This window comes from Crocuta crocuta, unplaced genomic scaffold (genome assembly GCF_008692635.1).
Source record: "Crocuta crocuta isolate KB4526 unplaced genomic scaffold, BGI_CrCroc_1.0 scaffold113, whole genome shotgun sequence".
NCBI lineage: Eukaryota > Metazoa > Chordata > Mammalia > Carnivora > Hyaenidae > Crocuta > Crocuta crocuta.
In genome coordinates, this window is record NW_027530368.1 from 4,033,846 (window position 1) to 4,054,478 (window position 20,633).

General features: G+C 50.0%; 1 protein-coding gene and 1 long non-coding RNA gene across 7 annotated transcripts in view; one reads left to right on the forward strand and one right to left on the reverse strand.

Annotated features, from left to right (window-relative positions):
• NAGK (N-acetylglucosamine kinase) lies at positions 1-8,983 on the reverse strand. Of its 5 annotated transcripts, none has more exons than XM_077766324.1 (10): positions 8,872-8,983; positions 7,123-7,207; positions 6,869-6,967; positions 6,160-6,301; positions 5,313-5,423; positions 4,328-4,440; positions 2,799-2,886; positions 1,745-1,842; positions 1,184-1,262; positions 1-321 (listed from the first exon to the last, which is right to left on the reverse strand). In XM_077766324.1, exons 3-10 carry the CDS (start codon positions 6,926-6,928, stop codon positions 131-133), a joined length of 882 nt encoding a protein of 293 aa, XP_077622450.1. In that variant the 5' UTR covers positions 6,929-6,967; positions 7,123-7,207; positions 8,872-8,983; the 3' UTR covers positions 1-130. The 5 variants fall into 5 exon arrangements, with proteins under 5 accessions (XP_077622450.1, XP_077622447.1, XP_077622448.1 ...); XM_077766321.1 differs by lacking the exon at positions 8,872-8,983 and adding an exon at positions 8,546-8,693; XM_077766322.1 differs by lacking the exon at positions 8,872-8,983 and adding an exon at positions 7,452-7,500.
• LOC144233430 (uncharacterized) overlaps positions 8,671-20,633 on the forward strand; it is a 20,468-nt gene continuing 8,505 nt past the window's right edge. For both annotated transcript variants that reach the window (XR_013335666.1, XR_013335667.1), the window contains exon 1: positions 8,671-8,854. This is a non-coding gene — a long non-coding RNA (uncharacterized LOC144233430). The remainder of the gene's footprint in view (positions 8,855-20,633) is intronic.

Genomic DNA, 20,633 nt, shown 5'->3' on the forward strand with positions numbered 1-20,633 from the left:
TTAGGGAGTGCGTAAAGTGAGTTTATTTTCTATGTGTTTTTCTTTAAAAAAAAGAAGAAGGAAAAAAGTCTCCTCCTTTCCAGTACTCAATGTCCACTGGGCTTGTGGTGGTAGAGTCAAGGCCAGCCCCCTAGGAGAAGGTGTAGGAGTAGAAGGCAATGGCATTGGCAGTGTAGTCCATGGGGAGGAGGTGCCCAATGTGCCTGGCGCCTAGGCTGGCCCCGCCCAGGGCAGAGGAGTGTCGCAGCTTCATCAGGGTGAAGCTGGAGAAGGAGTTCTGGGCCTGGATCTCCCTGCCCTGGGTCAGCGCCAGAATGAAACCTGGAGGGAAAGAGGGCAGATGGCAGAGGTGAGAGCAGACCAACACCCTGTGGATGAGACCAGGAGAAGGTGGGACAAAGACAGGGAGGGAAAGGAGAGGCCCAGGTCCTGAGGCATTCCTGTGCAGGTCTTCGAGGGGCTCACAGGCCAAATCCCTAACAGACAGGGCAGCATGAGCCCAGTAATGGCTGCGGAGTCCTAGAGCCTGCAGCACCCAATGCCAGGAACTCCAAGGAAGCAATGGGGTCCTTGACCTACTTCAGAATGTCTAATGGAAACCACACAGCTACCCAAACCAACCAATGCTGCAAGCATGAAGCAGGCACCTTTCTTTCCTTGTGGCTGGGACTGTGTTGACTACAAACGTCACCACGTGCTGCTCAGAAGCTCTGATTTTACGTTAGGGTTATCTTCAATTTTTAAAAAGTGGTGCACATTAGGGGCTCCTGGGTGGCTTAGTTGGTTGAGTGTCTGACTTCGGCTCAGGTCATGATCTCAAGATCATGGGGTTAAGCCCCACATTGGGCTCTGTACTGACAGCTCAGAGCCTCGAGTCTGTTTGGATTCTGTGTCTCCCTCTCTCTCCTGCCCCTCCCCTATACACGCTCTGTCTCTGTCTCTAATAAAATTAAATAACACATTAAAAAAAATTTTTTTAAAGTGGTACATATTTAATAAATCCTTTAAAAAGAACATATTTTAAGAGTTCACAGAAGCTGGATGGGACACTGTATAAGGGCTCCGTGGCAGAGTGAAGGCTGAGGGCTATGGCCCACTCAAGCCTCTGGGCCCAGGTCCAAAGTCCTCCCTGGGGCAGGAAGCTTTCCCGAGCACCCCCTTCTGCTGCCCACCCTATACTCACCTTCTTTCAGCAGCTCCCAGCTGTTCCACACAGAGCCCACACACAGGATGGGGAGGCCCATCTCCCTCTGGAACAAGACCTGGCAGAGAGCAGAAATGGCTACTGGGGGCGACCAAACCTATCCAGCGCTGAAATGGGTAGTTTCTTGAGACCAGCCCACCCTATCCCAGTCATTCTCCCTTGAGCCAAGGTGGCTGGAAGATAAGGGGAAAAGGGAGAAAAACAGGGGGATTCATAAAGCCAAGGGAAGGAAAGGATAGGAAAAAGGGTTAAACAACAATACAGAAGAAGGAAGAGAAGAGAGAGAAATGGATGAAAACATGTACCACAATAAACCAATTTACTATATATAAATACAGATTGCAGGCTGGCCACACAGGGGAGGCTCTGGACCAAAGAACTTCCATGTGTCACAGACTTTATACAGAATTTTTCTCATACCCTATGTTCATCTAAAACTGTGCCCCATTTACAGAGTTTGATGGGACAGTCTCATCCCTAGTGAGAAAGAGCCGAATCTGGCCCTGCAGCATCAAGGATTCATTTCCCACCTCAACTCACCGGGTCAGTCTGAGGCAACACGGCCACCACATGCCTGCCCAGCATCTCCCCAGCCTTCCTGAAGATAAAGCGGGAAAGGGGATCTCCTTGCTGAGCACCTGGGGGAGGGGGAGGGAAGGGAGCCGGTGAACACCTAGGCAGCTGCCTGTCCTCTGTTACTCCCTCTGCTGCAGGGCAGCAGCAGGAGCACCTACAGCGAGCAGAGCAGGGATGGATGTCCACCTCATGGCATGGAGGTAAGCAAGCCTCCACAGCCGTCTCTCCAGCCTTACTCCCCTGCCCACACCACATACTTCCACCCTAGAGGGGTATCCTGTGCAGAGGAGGTTCATGCCAGGTGCTCAAGAAGGGGCAGCCCCCACCGGAGGAGCACAGTGGCACCTGGTCCGTACTCCACATTACGCAGTTACTGAGCCTGTCCCTGAAGGTATCTCACCTCTGTGGACCCAAGACCCTACCTGAGCAGCTGGCTGGTGCTCCTGCAGCCTCCCACCCCCATCCAACAGTCTGCTGTTGGTCAGCCCCTCCCCAGCTCTGCTTTGAAAGGGCCTCATCCAGCAAGATCTAAGAGGGCCCTATAATGCCATGAGGCTGCAGGAATCCAAATGAAAGGAGTATGGACCTTATAGTGGAGAAACAATGTGCAGGCAAGCAAGCCCTATGGTCTAGCTTCTCCTGATACCCAACCCAATATGCCAAACTTCTCTATGATCTCCTAGTTTTCTGGGTATCATTAGTTGTTGTTTTTTAAATTATAGATGTACCCAAAGAATTGCTTCATAAATTTCTCAGAAACAGACCTACAGCCTGCACAAACCATGACAACTGTCAAGAAGAGAAACACAGACAATTTAAAACAGCTGTCATACAATCCACGTGTCCTTCTGGCTCCATCCCAAGGCCCACCAGTATCAAGGTGCATGGTGGCAGAGAACTGAAATCACTTGGTCAAAGGGAAATTAGCTTCCAGTTTCCATATGAACCCCATTCTATCCCCCTATTAGGGAGGTCTTGGAGAAACAAACCAAATAAAACCCTGCCACACCTCTCGTACCTTCTGCAACTTTCCGGCAAAACCCAGCAAACCTGCATTTATCAAAGTCCCTATACAGGTGGGTGAGGATTCCTAGCCGATCTGGCACCTGAGAGACAGAGAAAGGGCACAGACAGTCATCAGAAGCAAAGGTAAATACCCAGTCGGTCCACCCAAGTTGACTTTCCTGATGTCTCTGTTAGAAAAGCTAGAATAACGTTTGTTTTTTAAGTTCTAAAGAATATAAAAATTTGAGATTTCTCATTTGAAAAAAAGTTCTTTGTTGTCCCCACATGGATTCCATAGCTCCTTATCCTTTGCTTGGATGCATACAGCACACAGCACAGATCTGTGCTCACCACAGTGTGTTCTGTAGTTCCTTGAGTTGCTCGTAAAAAGATTTCTTTGGTGAAAGGAATCTAAGGACTACTACACATTGCAACTCTGAGTCTCAGTGCACATTAGCAAATTAAAGGCCCTGTGAAGTCCAGAACCAAGATATCTATTTGCTTCTCCCAAACTTCTCTGACCACAAACTTCTCTCCCTTTGCTCCCAACAAACCGCCTCTGCAGGTCCTGAGGAACCAGTGCTTCCCCAGAATATACTACAAAAATGGAAGAAATGGGGGCTACAATTCGGGGACCTACAGCAATATAGTAAGCATGTTATGCACATGATCTCCCTTAATCTTGGAAATGACTTTAGAAGAATGACTAAAGGACAAAAGAGGGAGTGGCAGACACATCAGTGGGGTGTAGCACCAATCCGTTGAGTCAGGGTAGCTTAACTCCACTTCCCACGGCAACTGCTATCAAAAGTGATTTCTCTTCCTGGTCCTTCCCCACTCCATACCTTGGCGCTGACTGGAGTTTCTCTTTAATCATCAGTCCCTGAACTTTGAAAACACAGGTCCTACCTTCCAGCAACTCTAATTTCCTTCACTGAGCCAATCCCCAGCTGCCACTCAGAGATTCTATCAAATAGATTTATCTTCCTTCTCTCCCCATTTACCTCAGGTTCAGCTAAAGGGAGCTGTTTCCTAACCCACTACAAGTAAGCATGGTCCAGACAGAGGAAAAGTCAGTCCCTAATGTTCTGGGTAGGAAATTACACCTCCCTAGGAACTCTCCCCCACTTCTTTAATGGGCTGTCCTCTCTGACCCATACAGGCCAGAAACAGCTCACTGTCCAACACACCTGTTCAGCCTTTACCTGCTGTCTCTGAGTACACGGTCTCCTGATCTCACCCGGCACTTCTCATTCAAGCCTAAGATGGCATCTGCCTTCATCTCCCAGCAGGGCCTAGCTGCCCAAGAATGAATTCTAGCTAACCACTTGTCCCCAGCCTACCCATTCCTCATGCCTGACATCCTCTTGGAACACATCATTACGAATCCTGTCCTCACCTGGAACTTCTCCATCCTCCAGCTCTGACCCACAACTCACCCCAACTTCCCTTTGGCTCATCTAGTTCTTCTACATCCACTCCTGCTCAGTAGCCCTCTGCCCATCCCAGGTGTGCATGTTTACCAGAGGCAGGAGGGAGTACCTGGAAATAGTTGAACATCGCCTGCTTGACGTAGCCAATGTCATGAGGAGCCGCCTCTAGGTTGTCAATAGAGTCAAACACTATTTTCACTGCTTGGTGTGCAATCCAGTAGGCTGTGGAAAGCAGACAGGGCTAAGTAGATGGGGCAATCTCCCTGAGTTCACAGATAGGAAAACTCAGACCTAGACAGGTTAGTGATTAACTTAGGTATTACAGGAAATTAGATGTCCCAACTCCCAGCCTGGAGGCCTCGGTTTAAACTATATCTGACCAATCCACTAAGGGAAAGCTAGAGGGAAGACAGGACAGGTGAAGCTGTGTCATACCAGCTCCTACCCCCAAAATAAAGACGGTCAGCTGTCTGGGGCGCCTGGGTGGCTTAGTCGGTTAAGCGTCCGACTTTCGCTTAGGTCATGATCTCGCGGTTCGTGGGTTCGAGCCCCGTGTCAGGCTCTGTGCTGACTGCCAGCTCAGAGCCTGGAGCCTGTTTCAGAGTCTGTGTCTCCCTCTCTCTCTGACCCTCCCCTGCTCACGCTGTCTCTCTCTCTCTCCTAGAAATAAATAAAACATTAAAAAAAAGAAAAAAAAAAGAAATTAAAAAAAAGACGGTCAGCTGTCACACACCCCACTGTAGTTACTGCCATGAGCTGACCCCAGTACACCATGTCCTGGCATCTACGGCCTTAACTTTCATAGGGTCAATTTCTCCCTAAGGACTCCAAAAGTCAACACAGGTAGGCAACGACTATTATGCTGAGGCATGAATCTGAGTCTGGATACAGATCACTGCTGAGAACTAAGGTCAGCCACTAGTCTGGCACCTGTTAAGTCATTATCCTGTACTCAGAACAACTTTTCAGGAGCTGTCCCCAGAAAGTCCCGAGGGTTTGGTGGACAAGGGCAGGGGAGAGGAAGATGGGGAGGTGAAGGAAGGGAAGGGTCCAGGATCCCGAGCCAGAGCCAGGCCCAGCTGGCATGAGCTCACCTGAGCCCTCGTCCCCCATCATGTGGCCCCAGCCACCGCAGCCACTCTCTGAGCCATCGGGGTTGATAAGCCTGCAGTTGGAACCTGTCCCAGAGATGAGCACGATCCCACCTGGGGAAAGGGCATGGGAGGCTCAGTGTAGCCAAGGCCCTGCATAGAGCACACAGCTTCTGAGGAGAGAAGCCCTGGGCTCACCACCCAGTCTTGTAGAGATTAGCAAGCCCAGCTAGTTTCCTGCCTGAAAGTGGAGGGACTGAGTCTCAAAGAAGCTCCAATCTACACAGAGCTCTTCTCTGGGAGACCAGAGGAATGCCAGCCAGTCTCCTTGTCCAGCCAAGAGAATACCTGCCTCACCGAGTACTTATTATGTGCCAGGGATTAGGCCGGACCCTGTTCACACAGATTCAACATCCCAAACTACCTTTGTGAATACAATGGCCCCATTTTAGAGTGGAGGAAATTGAAACCCAGAAGGCTGCAGAACTTCTCCAAGATGGTACTGCCGGCAAAAATAGGAACTAAGATTCAAATGCGGATCTTGCAGTACCCTTTGCAGGCCCTTTGACACTGCTATCACAGAGCTCCTCCCATTTTCTCCTAGCGCTTAACTGCTCTCCCTCCTCTGTGACACTCTTAGATTTGACTCTTCTGACCTCCCCTCAAGATACTGTTCTGTCCAGTCCTTCCTCTGATAGGAACTTGAGGCAATAAAAAGAACAGGGAGAAGGGAATGGGGTATGCTGGAGCCTGCCTTCTAGATATCGCAAGACAAGTTCTGCTGGCTATATCTAAGGGGCTTTCTCAAGAAAACCAGTTCTCAATCTCACCCCTCCCGCCGCCTCCTCACCATCCTGCGTAGCTGTGGCGATGGAGCCGGCAGCATCGGTAGTGATTAAGTAGCTTTTGCTCAGGTAGGGAAATCGTTCCTTCAGCTCCTCTGTCAGCATCTTCACTGCGTCCTTCTGCTCCCCACCGCTCAGGGACAGGCCCTAGGCCGCAGGGGAGGTGAGAGAGCCGCGCCCCAGACCCAGCTCCTTTCTCAACCCCCTCCCTTCCTGGTGTCTGCCCCTTCTCCCTACATCTGGGCATAGAGTCCTCCTCCTGTCCTGCACATGACCCATCAGAGGGCTGTGGCGGCAACAGGAACCTGGTCTGGGAATGGGGGATTCGATAATGCCAGGTTTGGAGCGTGGGAGGGTCAGTGGTGCCCTGAACAGAAAAAAGTCAGGCGGAAGAGCAAGCGGAGGAGACAGGTTTGGTTTGGAACACATGGGGTTTAGCTGGGTCTGCAGAACATCTCACTGAGGCTATGGCCAGAGAGTGGTCAGCGCTACAGCAACTTGAGAGAAATGTCTGAGCTAAGAATAACAGCTAACATTTAATGAATGCTTATAGGTCAGGCTCTATGCTGAACCACAAGAACGGGTGAGAATATGTGTTTCTGGACCAGAGACTAAGCCCTCAAGGCCTTTCACTCTGCCATTATCAGATTCATCTAGTCAAAATTGCTGTTTGTGTTTCTGTAACTTAATTCCCAGGCTCTATCCCAGACTCACCAAGCTTCGTAGAGGGACCAGAGGATCCACCCCTGCTTTCACCTTGGCCCTGTTCACCATCTCGTTGATCCTCTCCAAACACTTGTCTTTCCCGATCAGCTGGCCCCAAGCAAGGGAAGGAGGAGTTACAAAGGCTTGCATGACCCATGTTGCCCCTGCAGGCTGCCGTGAGTGGCCCTGGCCACCACCTTATTGGGAGTTAACAGAGACTAAAACCACAACCAAACCCACTGGTCCCTCACTGTGGCCTTTACCCAGTGGTTTGTGCTGAGTCCATCCGCTTCTGCCAGGATCTGCCCATCCTCTGAGAGTAAAAGGACCTTGGACTGTGAGCCTCCCCTACAGAACACAAGGGGGCACTCAGTCTTACTCAGACAAACCTGCAGGTGTGACCACGCTTGAGCAGTCCTAGTCACAGGCCGAGCCGTGTGAGACTGGAGGCAGCTTCGGCAAACCCAAGTCCCATTCCCAAGCCCACTTCCGTGGTTTGGGGTTTGACGCGCTACCGGACTGAAATGTTGTTCCTGTTCAGCCTCCCGTGGGGATGTCCTACTTATCCTATAAGACCCTACTTCTCCATCACCTTGTCCTTGAGACCTCTGACATGTGGCCCACCCCGACCCGCACAGCTGCCTCACTTAAGCCATATCAGTGCCCCCGTAACTCTTAAAGATTCTGTTAAGAATCTTCAATATCTAAAAGAATCTCTTGACAAACTAGAAAAATAGGTCATTATCTTACACATGAATAGAACAGGGATAAACCCAAGCTCCTGTACATTTTTTAAACAGATATAGGATGGGGGAGATCAACCTCAAAATCCATGTTAAAAAAACAAAACAAAACATTGAGGGTCCATGAGCCAGCAGTGGGATATGGCTGCCACCGAGGAAATCCCAATTTCAGATTCAAAAGTAAGTACCTAGGGGGAGACGAGAGCCACCCTCTATTATGCCCGGATTTGACAAACCAAGATCACAGAATGCTTTCACTGGCAGGGGACTTGCCAATCCTCATTCATCCCTCTTCTCACTGTACACACGTGGTAAAAGCCCAGATAGGGCAAAAGTCTTGTCCACAGTCATATAGAGAAGCGGCATTACAAAAAAATCCAGTTAACAAGCGTTTAAGGAGGAAAAATCCAAGAAAGACAGAGGGTTCGATCTAGCGTTAAGGAGCCTGGAGTGCCGACAAGAACAGAGGGGTTCCAGACATTGGTACAGGCTAACACTTGGGCTGGCAACTGTTCAGATACCCTCTGGCAAAGGTCTTTGCCTCGGCTTTCACCACACTCCCACTCTCCACCCCAGGTCCAGCAACTTCACTCCTGACACCAGTTCAGCCAAAGTATCTCCAGGGTCGGGAACAAGGACAGGGAATTTCTCTTTCTCTAGCTGGAGGCGGCGGCTGGGTCTTCAAGGGAAAAACGGGTGTGGTTCCGCCGTGAAAAACAAAGAACCCCGCGGTCCGGGGCCGTGGCACACGATCCCGCGCGAAAAGTCATCGCTGCGCGTGCACATACCCCTCCTCCGCAAGACCCCGCAGTTCAGAAACCCAAAGTGGCTGGACCCTAAGGCGGGAAGTCACCAGCCTGCCAGCCTGGGCACGGACTTCCTTCCGCCCTCCGACCGTTTCCATGCCTCCCCTCCCGGATTCCCTCCGCCGGGCTGCACTCACCCCTCTACACCGCCGTAGAGCGTAGACATGCTGGTACCGCGCCGCCGCTGCAGTGGTTTGGTCCCCTCCCGCCCACCTGCGGCTAAACACCGCCCGCGTCACGTGAACATCCGCGCCAACCAGCTGACTGCGCGGGGCGTGGCGCCACAAGCCGCCGCCATCCCCAAGCCGGGCCCGCCCCGGCGAGACCCTCCGACTGAACGGGTGCGGGCCTCAGCGGCAACTCCGGACCCCGGCCGGATCCCTCCCCACCTCCTGGACCCTGCCTCCGGAGACGGATACCAGATCCCAAACGGAGAAGCCAGAAAGGTGTGTCCTGTTCCCACCTGCTCGACACGTCAGTGCCCTGCCCACTCCCCAGCTCCCGGAAATTGGTGGCAGCCGCGCCTCGCGCGTGCGCACAGCTTGTGAGCCACGCGGACTTGTCGGTGACGGACTCGGAGACCTGTCCCTTGCGCGCACAAGCGCCGCGCAGACTTTTTGCCGCGCTCGTGCCGAATGTGCGTAGCCAGGAGTAACTAGAATTGGGCTGGGGAAGGAGAAGAACCCTCGAGGCTGTCCTTGCAACCCAGAGAAAGGGGCGGTCAGATCTTAGAACTCACTCAGTTCAATTCTTTGTGCGGGGTATTTGCGGGCCATAGACTACAGAACTTTTGTTGCCCTCCAACCACCACCCCACTCTCCTTCCTTAAGCGGGGTTAGGAAAGGAAAAGAGGGAGAAGGGGGGAAATACCAGCCAGGTTTAGGAGCGAAGCTGGGGCTTTTGCGGCACTCAGCCGGCTCTTCCAGGCTGTTCTGGGCCCACGATGGGACAGCTTGTCAGGTCAAGAGGGCAGTCAGCTGCCTTTGGCATCTCTTCAGGAACTTCAGCCTTAGGGACGAGTTCTGACCTGGTCCCTGCTCTGCCGCTGCCCATCCCCGCGACTACCTTGCTTCTCCTTTTAGAGAAATCCTGCACTAGTAGCTTCTTTCCCGGATAGCAAGTTGGGTCTGGTGATGTTTTGGTGGGAACCTTGGCATATATGTGTTTTTTTAGAGTGGAAGAGAGGAGTCTTTACTTCATGTCTTACCTATTTGGAACGCTGAAACACTACAGTGGAGCCTTCAAGAGTAGTTAAAATGTAAATCACTACATTAGAGAGAATATCAGAGAGGTTTAGGATTTTTTTATGCCCACCTGTATCGTTTACATCCCTGGAACATCTGAGCTGGAAGGTGCTTAATCTAACACACATAGTTTTAGAATAATGGAATTCATAGATTCTGGTGGGATTAAACTGGGCAGGATTTTTAGAGAGGGGATTACAGATGGATTTGAAAGGACTGTGCCTTTTTGCACACTAGTGCAGTCAGCCTTGGGACCTGTTTGTGTGATAAAGTTTCCCTTTGTACTGCTTGTTTAGAAAAGGAAGCAAAAGAGGAAGTGCCCAGGTTCCAACGCAAGGATTGAGTTCACCACTAATTAGCTGATGACCTTGGGTGAATTACACACTTTGCTGCCGCTGCTTCTCATCTACAAAATGGAAATGCTAAACATCCACCTACCCAGAATAACCCCAAATTTAAATATCAGAAGAATCTTGGAAACCTTAAAAATACTACCCAGATTTTAACTAATTTTTATTTATCTTACTATATTACCATGTGCCGTCTAGCACACTAGCCATATGGGACTTCTGAACACTTGAAATGTGGCTAGTCCAAAATGAGATGTGCTGTAATTGTAAAATACAGGATTCCAAAATAAGCTAACAGAGACTAGCTTTGCAAACTCCCTGAGAGGACAGAACCAGTCTAGTCATTCCAACAGGGCTTAATTTAGCTTATTTTGCAAGACTAACTTGACCTGGGGCTTTTCTTGCTTTAGCCTCTACAAATCAAGCAAAACTTAAACTGTTCCCTATGTTCGTAAGAAATAACCACTGACCAATTCCCTATCATTTAAGAAAATGTTAACGGCATAACTGTAGAGGCACTTGTAAGCAAACAGGCTTGAGCAAAGGAATGTAGAAAGGGCCCACAGGGACCCCCTGGCTGAATACAGACAGGCCCATCAGGCGACCCCACCTCAAAATATCCACAGGCCATAACTGACCAATGGAGTACTTACAACCAGGCACAGTTACCAAAAAAGGGAGAATTCCACATGTGGCCATACCTCATCTTCCCTCTTTAAAAATAGCCCCCACCCACTGCCTCCTTGTCCACAGCTTCTCCTTTGCTGGCTTGCCTGCTACTCCCTTTGTTCTGCTGAAGGTGAATTCTTTAACCTCTTCACCTCCAGGGCCACCGGCTTCCACCTGATCTTTGCCTCACATTTGGAGGACCCCATCCGATCAAGACAGACACCCCATTTAGACACCACAAATAACCAATCACAGTCAAGAATAAACAGTCACTGTTTTGTCACGAAATAAGCTGTTTTATGACAGTTTAGCTCCGAACCTCATTCCGTGTTTTGATTGGAGTGATCCTGGTTTGCAAGCTCGTTTCTTTGGTGTGTGCACGGTAAACTTTCACTAAGTACTACTTCAGTGATTCATTGGTTTTACTTCTGTTATTTCTGAACTTTTGACAGTGTTGTACATTATAGTTCTATAAAACTCTTCCATGTACCTTTATTTCTTTTGATCATTTTAACAACCCCATGAAAACACCACAGATTTCTAACCACATATTACAAGTGAGGAAACTGAGGCTCTGAAACCAAAGTAACTAGCTTAGGCTCACACAACTAAATGTTCCTTATTATGGGTGTGGTAGTTACGGGAAGGAAATAAAGATGTTGCAATACAGACAAGTGTTACCCTCTATTTAGCTTTGTAAAAGTTTAATGGCCCTTTATACTAGGCTTGCAACCTCCCAACAGCCACTCCTGTGTTGCTCATGTGGTTGGTAAAGTCCTCTTCTGCAAGCCACAGTCTTGTTTTCTATCTTCCTTTTTTTGTCCCCATGACTCCAGGGAGGCCATAGTTCCATTGAGAGTAGAGGTTGAGGCAGGCAAAAGGGACAGCAGGAAAATATCTTCTTTCCCAAATCCGCTTATGATTTGGGGGCAGAGGACTTTGGGGCCCAAGGTCCTCAACAGGTTATGTTGACTTGGTTCATGAAAACAGCTGTTTTTACTCACTGATACAGAGTACAAAGATAAAAGAAATGTAGATAAAAGTAAATTTCCTTATAATCTGCGGCTGACTGGCAAATAATTGAGGCAGGCAGAGTATCATAGTCCTCCAGGAACGCCCAGTTGTCTTAATGTTAATGCTTTGCTGGAGGGAAAAACAAGTGGTTAACTGATGGAGATCACAGTAAACTAGTGGTTAACTGATAGAGATCACAGTCATGCAGGACATGAGTCTCCATCAGTCTGCAGCTGTTAATGATTTACAACGGGGGTGGTGGGGAGGGAAGCAATCTTACCAATGGCCAGACTTACAGAAACCTATAGATTGAATTTCCTGGCACCCTGTCATCACTCTCCCTTCCATAGGATAGAAAATCATATATAATCAGTCACGCCTCATAATCCAAGGGCACCTCTTTGTGCCCATGGGTCTTGTGCCTGTGCTTTAATAAAACCACCTTTTTGGACCAAAGTTGTGTCAAGAATTCTTTCTTGGCCATCTTCTCTGAACCCCCACGTTTCCACATCACTAACCACTGTATTTCCAGGGCTAACCTCAGTACAGCGCATGTGAGAGGAGGCCCATAAAGAGTTTTGAGAGTGCTTATAAACCGTAAAGCACTGTACCACAGTCATGAGAGGTAATAAACACCCCACTGTGAACTAAAGAAGAGAGCAGTTTCTTTTTTTAATTTATGTTTATTTATTTTTGAGAGAGAAAGGGAGACAGATGATCCAAAGCAGGCTCCATTCTGTCAGCAAAAAGCCCGGTGTGGGGCTCAAACTCAAAACCTTGAGATCATGACCTGACCTGAGCTGAAGTCAGGCAGTGAACCTACTGAGCCACCCACATGCCTCTCCCTCCTCCTCCCCCCTCCCCTACCAGTTTCTATAGCAGAGGCAATTTACAGAGCTGATTGAGGTGAGAAAGGTGTTTGGAGAAAACAGTAGGGAAACTGACCTGGGGAAGCAAGAATTGGAGAAGTGGTCAAGGGGCCTCTTCTTGGGATCCAGCCCTAAGTTGTCCTGAATTGGGAAACTGCCAGCACAAGTGTGACCTCAGCACGTGCTTAGGATCATTAATCTGGCAGGTACCTTATAGGAGGACAAATGGGAGGAAAGAGCCTAGAGCAGGGAGACATTTAGAAAGCTGGGGCAATGGCCCAGGCAAGAATGAGATGAACAAGGAACTGATAAGGGATAGGGCAGAGCAGAAGTCAGGAGGAGGGATCCAAGTAAGGGGTCCTGCTGACCTCTTCCTCTGCTGATCTGGGACGAGGGCAGAGACAGAAGCTGCTGCTGACTTTCCCACAGTGAAAGAAGACAGGTAAGGAGCTCCCTTACGAAGGGTGGAGTTGGGCTGGTGGCTGTAAGGCAAGAGAAGGGCTCTTCCAGACCTGCAGGACAGCCAGGAATAAGTCAGAAGACGTGAGCGGGGTATGAGAGCCAGAGTGCAGAAGCAAGTGTAGATGGTCAACTATAAATAATCTATCTGATCTAGTCTCCTGCCCTCCACCTGAAGGTGTGGGGTCCTGGGCCAGTGCAGCAACCCCAGAAAATCAGGTTGGTTTATTCCTTCTTCCTGAGTGTGTGGGTGACTGTTTGTAGTTTATATGCATATTTTGGCTTACGTGTACCTACATGTAGGTGTATGTGCATTTATTTATATATTTGAACCTGTATCGGCTTCTAAGTGACTAATGTATTTACAGGCACATGTATTTGAGACAATATTTTTATGCACTTTTCTGTACTTAGTGTACATACCAAATTACAATTAGAATTTCAATTCTTCTTTAATGTTTCTTTTCTTTCTTTCTTTTTTTTTTTTTGAGAGTGAAACAGAGCACAAGTGGAGAGGCAGGCAGAGAGAGGGAGACACAGAATCCAAAGCAGGCTCCAGGCTCAGAGCTGTCAGCACAGAGCCCGACGATGCGGGGCTCAAACTCACAAACAGTGACATCATGACCTGAGCCGCTAAACCGGCTGAGCTACCCAGGCACCCCTAGAATTTCAGTTATTAAAGGAACCTAAGCAATCTTGGATACATGGGCACTTCTGAGCAGACGCATTGATGTATGAATGTTAACTTTGCAGTGCTGTGCTGGAACTGTCTCACATTAGTTCACAAAGAACTAACTGCACATCTTTCTCATTTCCATTAAGTGATATCATATTGTAGCTCAAAATTGCTATGGTGGGAATATTTACCACAGAGAAATCAATAACTGCTATAAATCAGGTTGAAACACTTACCATCTCACATTGGGCATGTATGTTTTATATGTGTATGAGACATCTGTGCTCTGTGTGTATCAGTACATATATGTACATAGAAGTACATATATGATAGGGCACCTGGGTGGCTCAGTACATGTAGTGTCCAAATTCAGTTCAGGTCATGATCTCACAGTTTGTGGGTTCGAACCCCACGTCAGTCCCTGTGCTGACAGCTCAGAGCCAGGGGTCTGCTTCAGATTCTGTATCTCCCTCTATCTCTCTGCTCCTCCCCCACTCATGCTCTGTCCCTCTCAAAAATAGGTAAACAAACGAAAAAAGAAGTATATATATGAAAGCGCGTTACCTGTGTAGTGGGTCCACTTTTTGATAGACCACAAACTCAGGGTTGCTAAACTGCAACTCTTTTCCTACAAGTAAGATTAATTTCTGTCTCAATCCTCTGTTACGAATCTAATCATGTATAGGTGAACTCAACCATTTCAGGCTTCAGTGTAGACCAAACACTTCCCCACATACCACNTGTCTGCTTCAGATTCTGTATCTCCCTCTCTCTCTCTGCTCCTCCCCCACTCATGCTCTGTCCCTCTCAAAAACAGGTAAACAAACGAAAAAAGAAGTATATATATATGAAAGCGCGTTACCTGTGTAGTGGGTCCACTTTTTGATAGACCACAAACTCAGGGTTGCTAAACTGCAACTCTTTTCCTACAAGTAAGATTAATTTCTGTCTCAATCCTCTGTTATGAATCTAATCATGTATAGGTGAACTCAACCATTTCAGGCTTCAGTGTAGACCAAACACTTCCCCACATACCACCCCCCCACCTCCCCTGTAGCTCCCCAGGAAAGCTTCCAAAGGCCAGGGTTAAATAGCAGTGTGAGGAGGCGTGGCCACAGCGGCTGCCTGGGCCTCTAACCAATCTCCCCTCCTGAGATTTTCCAGGCCCCAGGAAGCCTCTAGTTGTTCAGTCCACACTGCCATTTTTGGAACCTGTCCTCTTGTCAGGTTCAGAGGGATTTGTTTCCTTCTCCTGGGCTCCTGCACTCTCCCTCCAGGCTGCTGCCTCCAGGACGCATTGGGGCAAAGGAGCCTCATGTCACCTAACTACATGACACCCATGAGATAAACTGTAAGCCTATCTCATAGACACCAAAATGCTCAGAGGTCAAGGGCCTCACAGAGGGCCAAGCTGGGGTTTGAACCCCTTTATTTCTGACTCTAAAGCCTTTCCGCTCTACCAGGTTGCCCCAATTCTCAGTGGATTAGGGGCATTGGTACATGCTTTTGGTCAGGATTGGTTAGGTCACTGATGCTGAAAAATTTATAGAATTGCAAATTCCATCAGATTCCATCATCTGACCCTGTACCAACTATTACCTTCCCAGATGGTGTGGTACAGCAGGAAATCCAGAAGTAAATGTTCCTGGAGGGAGGGCCAGGAGGCTGACCCTCTAGGGAGTCTGAGACGCATAAAGAGCAGGAAATGGGTCTCACCAACTTCTACTCCCTGGCCTGTCCCATTCTTTTATCAGGATTTGTTCTTTGGCACCTAGCTGGAGCCCTGGACCCAAAACTTTCTGAGCTACTGACAGTCTGTGTACCAGGAGAGAAGGGCAAACTGCTGAGGGTGGGGTGGGTTGTGCAGTCTAGCCCTGGGGTCAGATGCTCCCAGGAGGGAAGAAGTCCCTCCCCTGCAAGGGAGAGGCAGGCAGAGGGGTAGAGGGCAAGCCTCATCTCTTCAGGCTCCTGCCTTGCCTACATGCAAATGTGGGGAAACCAGACACCCCCTTTTATAAAATTATTTCTTTTTCCAAAAATAAAGAATTGTAGTTTTTACTGAGACAGCTGTAGATTCCCACGCAGTTGTAAGCAGTACTACAGAGAGATCCCAGGCACCCCAGCGCTAACATCATACTACAACTATAGCACAATGTCACACCCAGATACTGACACAGACCTATCAGTCTCCCAGATTTTCCCACTTTCCCAGTACCTGGTTTCATGTGTGTGCGTGTGTGTGTATGTGTGTGTATGTGTGTTAGTTCTAGTGTAGTTTCATCACAATTGTAGGTCCACGTGTCGGCTGCCACAGTCCCGTCTCCACCAGGATCCCACAAAGTGCCCCTTTTTTATCTGCACTCCCTCCCTCCATTCCCTATCCTGATGCCAGCTACCACTAGTTTGTTCTTCATTTTCCAGAATCTTGTCATTTCAAGGATGTCATATAAACAGAAGCTTTTTTCACAAAGCACAGTTCCCTGGAGGTTCATTCAAGGTGTTGTACATTTCAAAGCTCCTTCCCATTGCTGAATAGCATTCCACCATTTGGATGGAGTGCATTTCTTACTAGTGAAATATTTCCCACATGCAAAAACCTATGTAATGGACATAAAGGTTATAAAGTCGTGACTTCTTATCTGTGAATCCTTGAGCCTCACAGAAGAATCTGGAAAATAAGGAGAAACTCCATGTTTGCACCCCCCCTTGAGCCCTGTGGCTGAGTATTTGTCCCCAGGCTGGGAGGAACCATCTGCTGGGAAGGGGCTGACCAGAGCCCAGCTTCAGAGCCCTTCTGAAGGCCTGGGACCTCAGAAGAGAGAGGAGGTAAATGGGCCTCTGCCAGACTAGCACCTGTCTAGAGTAGGGCCTCCCTTTCTGTTCAGACTTCTTTTGGACAGAGGAGGCTGTCCAGAGCCAGTAGGGGCTGGGCAGGGACCCCTCTCAGCGCAAGTCACCATCTGTTCCAGCACCAGCTGCTACCCAGGGATAATGGGACAAGTGCAAGGGCAGTCCCAGGATCAGACAGGCCTCTGCCAGCGGGGCTCCCGGAAGGAGGTGGGAATTCAGGGAAGGAGGTGGGAATTCAGGGAAGGAGGTGGGAATTCAGGACCGGTGCCTCTGGGCCTTTGTCTCCTGGAGCTGAGCCTGCCTAGGATCCCCTTAACAGGCACAAAGTGTCTGTGTTTTGCCACATAGTAATCAGCACAAGCCTTGGACTGGCTCAGGACCTCCAGGGACACCCCATGAGAGAAGGGGCGGTCCCTGGAGTCTGGTAGAGGGAGCTAAGTGAGGTGACCTGAGGCTGGGCGATTTGCTCCAGGGCAGCCAGCTGTCCTGACTGGCTCTGCCACTCCCTACAGGTCCCCAAAAGACTTCCCTTCCAGCTCAAACTCCCTCGTCCCAGAATTCTGAGGGTTTGCAACCTCCTCCTCCTCAACTTACCCTTTCCATAGGCCAGAGTTGCCTCTCTGTGTGAGGGTGATTCTGCTGCCTTCTAACCAGGCCCCTTAGGACTCTCCCAAGGGTGGCCACCCCTCCCAAAATCAGATGTGCACGAGTGAGTGAAAGGGGCTCCCAGTGGCAACCAGGGTGTCGCTTCTGAGCACATTCACGTGCCGGCCAGGGCTTGGGCCAGGCTGCAGGCGGGCACATGTGGGTCTCAGACTGGCTGCACAGGAAAGGTGTCACCTCCTGGAAAGTTCACTCAGAAGCCCAGCAGTCATATGGAGGCAGTAGATGCGTTTGATGAGGACTGTGGACTCAGTACAAATAGGAGGTCAGAGAAGGAAGGGATTAGAAGGGGCTAGAACTCTCTGGAGGGCTTTTGTGGAGGAGGGATGCCACCTGGGTCTTGAAAGACTGGTAGGAACTGACTGGACAGGTGGAGAGAAGGGGCAGTAAGAGCACTGTGAGTGAGGTAACGGGTGAGTAGGAGAGTCTGTGCAGGGCAGGGGCCAGGATGAGTGGGATACTTTAGGGTTTCAGAGCCAGGACACAGAGTGTCTTGTGGGGGCGGGGTAACTTTCCTCGCCTTGGACACCTGCCCAGGACACCTGGCCAGTGTGACCTGTGAGGCAGAAGACTAAACAGAAGGAAGAGGAAGGCTGATCAGTAGCCTAATCAGTTGAAACCATACTCTTGCAGGGTGGCCCGCAGGGCTCAGAGAGCTCCTGAGCTCCGTGGAGCCAACCCCTGCAATTGAAATATGTTGAAATACCTGCGAAGAAGCAGTGAGACCAGTGGTCTGGTTTGCTCAGGATGGAGGGAGGTCCTGGGATATGGGACTTTCAGCTGTAAAAATGGAATGAGTTGGTCACCCTGTAAAAACAATCCCTTCTGGGGAGGGGTATCCTAGAGCAAATCTGAAGGGGTCGCCCCAGGGATCCATGACAGATTATATGACTCAAGTATTTTTTAGGGGAAATGTTCAGATTTCAGCTCTATAGAATTGTCTTCCAATACTTGAGGAGAGCAGGATTTACATGTGACAGCAAATAACAGAATCAAGTATTAGCCACAGAGCAACACAGGAGTGTTTCCCAAATGCTGTTTCCTCAGGAGATGTTAATGGGTAATTCCAGAACAAAGGCCTCCTGTGATTCTTGGGAACACTGTCCTTGTCCTCTACGGTCCACCGCCCGCCCTTCGCCCGTCACACCCTTACCTTGGAGAGTTTAGCTGCCTGTCAGTACATTAAGGCTCAGAAAAGCCCCAAGGGAGAAAAACCTGTTTGGTCCTGTTTAATAGCTCAATAAACAAGGTGATTTGCATAGAGGGAGACTTGTTACCCCCTGTAAACGCTTTCACCCAGCACACACAAATGTTCTCATGATTCCAGTTTGGAAAACTCTGGAAAAGAACATAGATCTACAGGAGCACCCACTTCATGCTCCTGGGGGGCCTACGCCAACTCAGTAATCCCATTGGCACACGGAAAGGATAACCCAGCTAGAAGTGCAAGTTCCATTCTTGTTCAGCTTCTCTCTCTCTTTTTTTTTCTTTAATAATACACTGTCTTTTATTTTTTTTAATTTTTTTTTTAATGTTTTATTTCTAGGAGAGAGAGAGAGAGACAGCATGAGCAGGGGAGGGTCAGAGAGAGAGGGAGTCACAGACTCTGAAACAGGCTCCAGGCTCTGAGCTGGCAGTCAGCACAGAGCCCGACGCAGGGCTCGAACCCACGAACCGCGAGATCATGACCTAAGCAAAAGTCGGAGGCTTAACCGACTCAGCCACCCAGGCTCCCCTAATCCACTGTCTTTTAAATGCTAGACTTTTCAGTCTTCAAAGTGCTTCACCCTAAGGCCTCAGGCTTGGGCTTTACTTCCCTCTGGGCTGGAACCACCAACCAGCAGACTGGATCATCCTCTTGCCTTGGAGTAGGAGGAGGGGGCTGGCTCTCCTCCCCTCCTTCTGCCCTGGGGCAGCCCAGATTCTGGGTCCGTAAGACCTCAGCCTGCCCAGCTTTTTCCTCCTAAAGAAAAAGGACGAGGTGGCTGTCAGCTCTCCAGACCCAGAGCAGGGGGCAGGGCGGGCCTAGGAGGCCCAGAGCCTGTTGTGGACCTTCCCTAGCATCCTGCCTCTCTCTGAGTGGTGGAATATAGCAAAGGTCACTGGAGTTGTTGACCAGATGGGGTGTGTGCAGTCATGCACCCCCAGCTGGGGGCACTGGGGGAAGAAAGGCAGGAGAGGGGTGGTACAGCCCAAATCTGCCTGAGCCCTGCAGTCCCCTGAGTGGGGCAGATCGGGTACGGATGTGGCCATGGGTTGCAAAGCCAGGCCAGAGCAGCAGTAGCGGGGCCTCCCTGGGGGAGGCAGCATTGGAGGATGGCCTGGAAAGTGACAGATACTCTAGTCCCAAACTGGAAGGAAGCTTGGGCCCTGGCAAAACTGTGAAAGGATGTAAGTTAGGTTCTGGAGGAATGAAAAGTGGGAGCATGGTGGGCACGTCCGCATAGGAAAGCAGGTCCTGAGCTGTCTCACGGCCCAGGCATAGCCCCACTGTCTGGGAAGAAAGTCAGATCACCCAATACACACTGAGGACCCCGGACATGGCTGAGGAGAAGCCCCTTTACCTCCACCCAAACCCTGATATCTCAGAGATGGGGTGTGGTGGCGTTAAGCTAGGGCAGCTGCTTCTACTCTAAAAACCATTCACTGAAAAGCCCTGGAAATGGGGTGTTGAGAGCATAAGCATACCCAGCGCACGGCCCTGACAGATGGATACAAGCAAGGATCGATTGTAATGTTGGAGTTAGCGGTGTTTCTTCTTCCCAGCTTTCAGGACCTCCCCCCTCTCGCCCCTGCCACCTCAGGGGATATGTGCTTTAACAGAAACCCTGTGGGAGAGCAAGGATTGACCTAGAAGGCCCAGTGTCCGATGGTGGCATTTCAGGTGCTGTGACAGAGATCTTTGGGCTTGGGGCCTTCCTCATACCCGTTATCACACCATAGCCCTTAGGCAGATGCCCACCCCACGGCCAATGCTGTTTGCCAAGCTATCTCTGCTCCCTTTCAGCTGGGGGTGGGGGGGCCACCATCAGAGGGCCTCGCTGGCCCAGCCAGTCCCACGTGGCCGGGCATGTGCGGTTCAGCGGCTGGCTGAGGCCTAAGCAGAGGGGACAGCAGTGCCTTTCCTGAGACAAGTGGGAAGAAGGTATCAGCCATGGCTGACCGAGCGGTGACCCAAGGCCCAACACAGAGCCAATTAGCGGCCACCACAATGGTGGCGGCCTTGCCTCAGCTTCCACGGGAAGCCCCACGTGCAATCGGCGTGTCAGGCTGAGTTAGCACCAGGAGGGCTGAGTGGAGGCTGCCTGGATGGGGGAACATGGGTGATAACACTTCCCCCTGGGCTCGGGGGAGCTGGGCAGGTGAGCACGCCCGCCTCTGCCTGTGCACATGTGCATGGTGCTAGTGCTCATGTGCACATTCACCAGGTT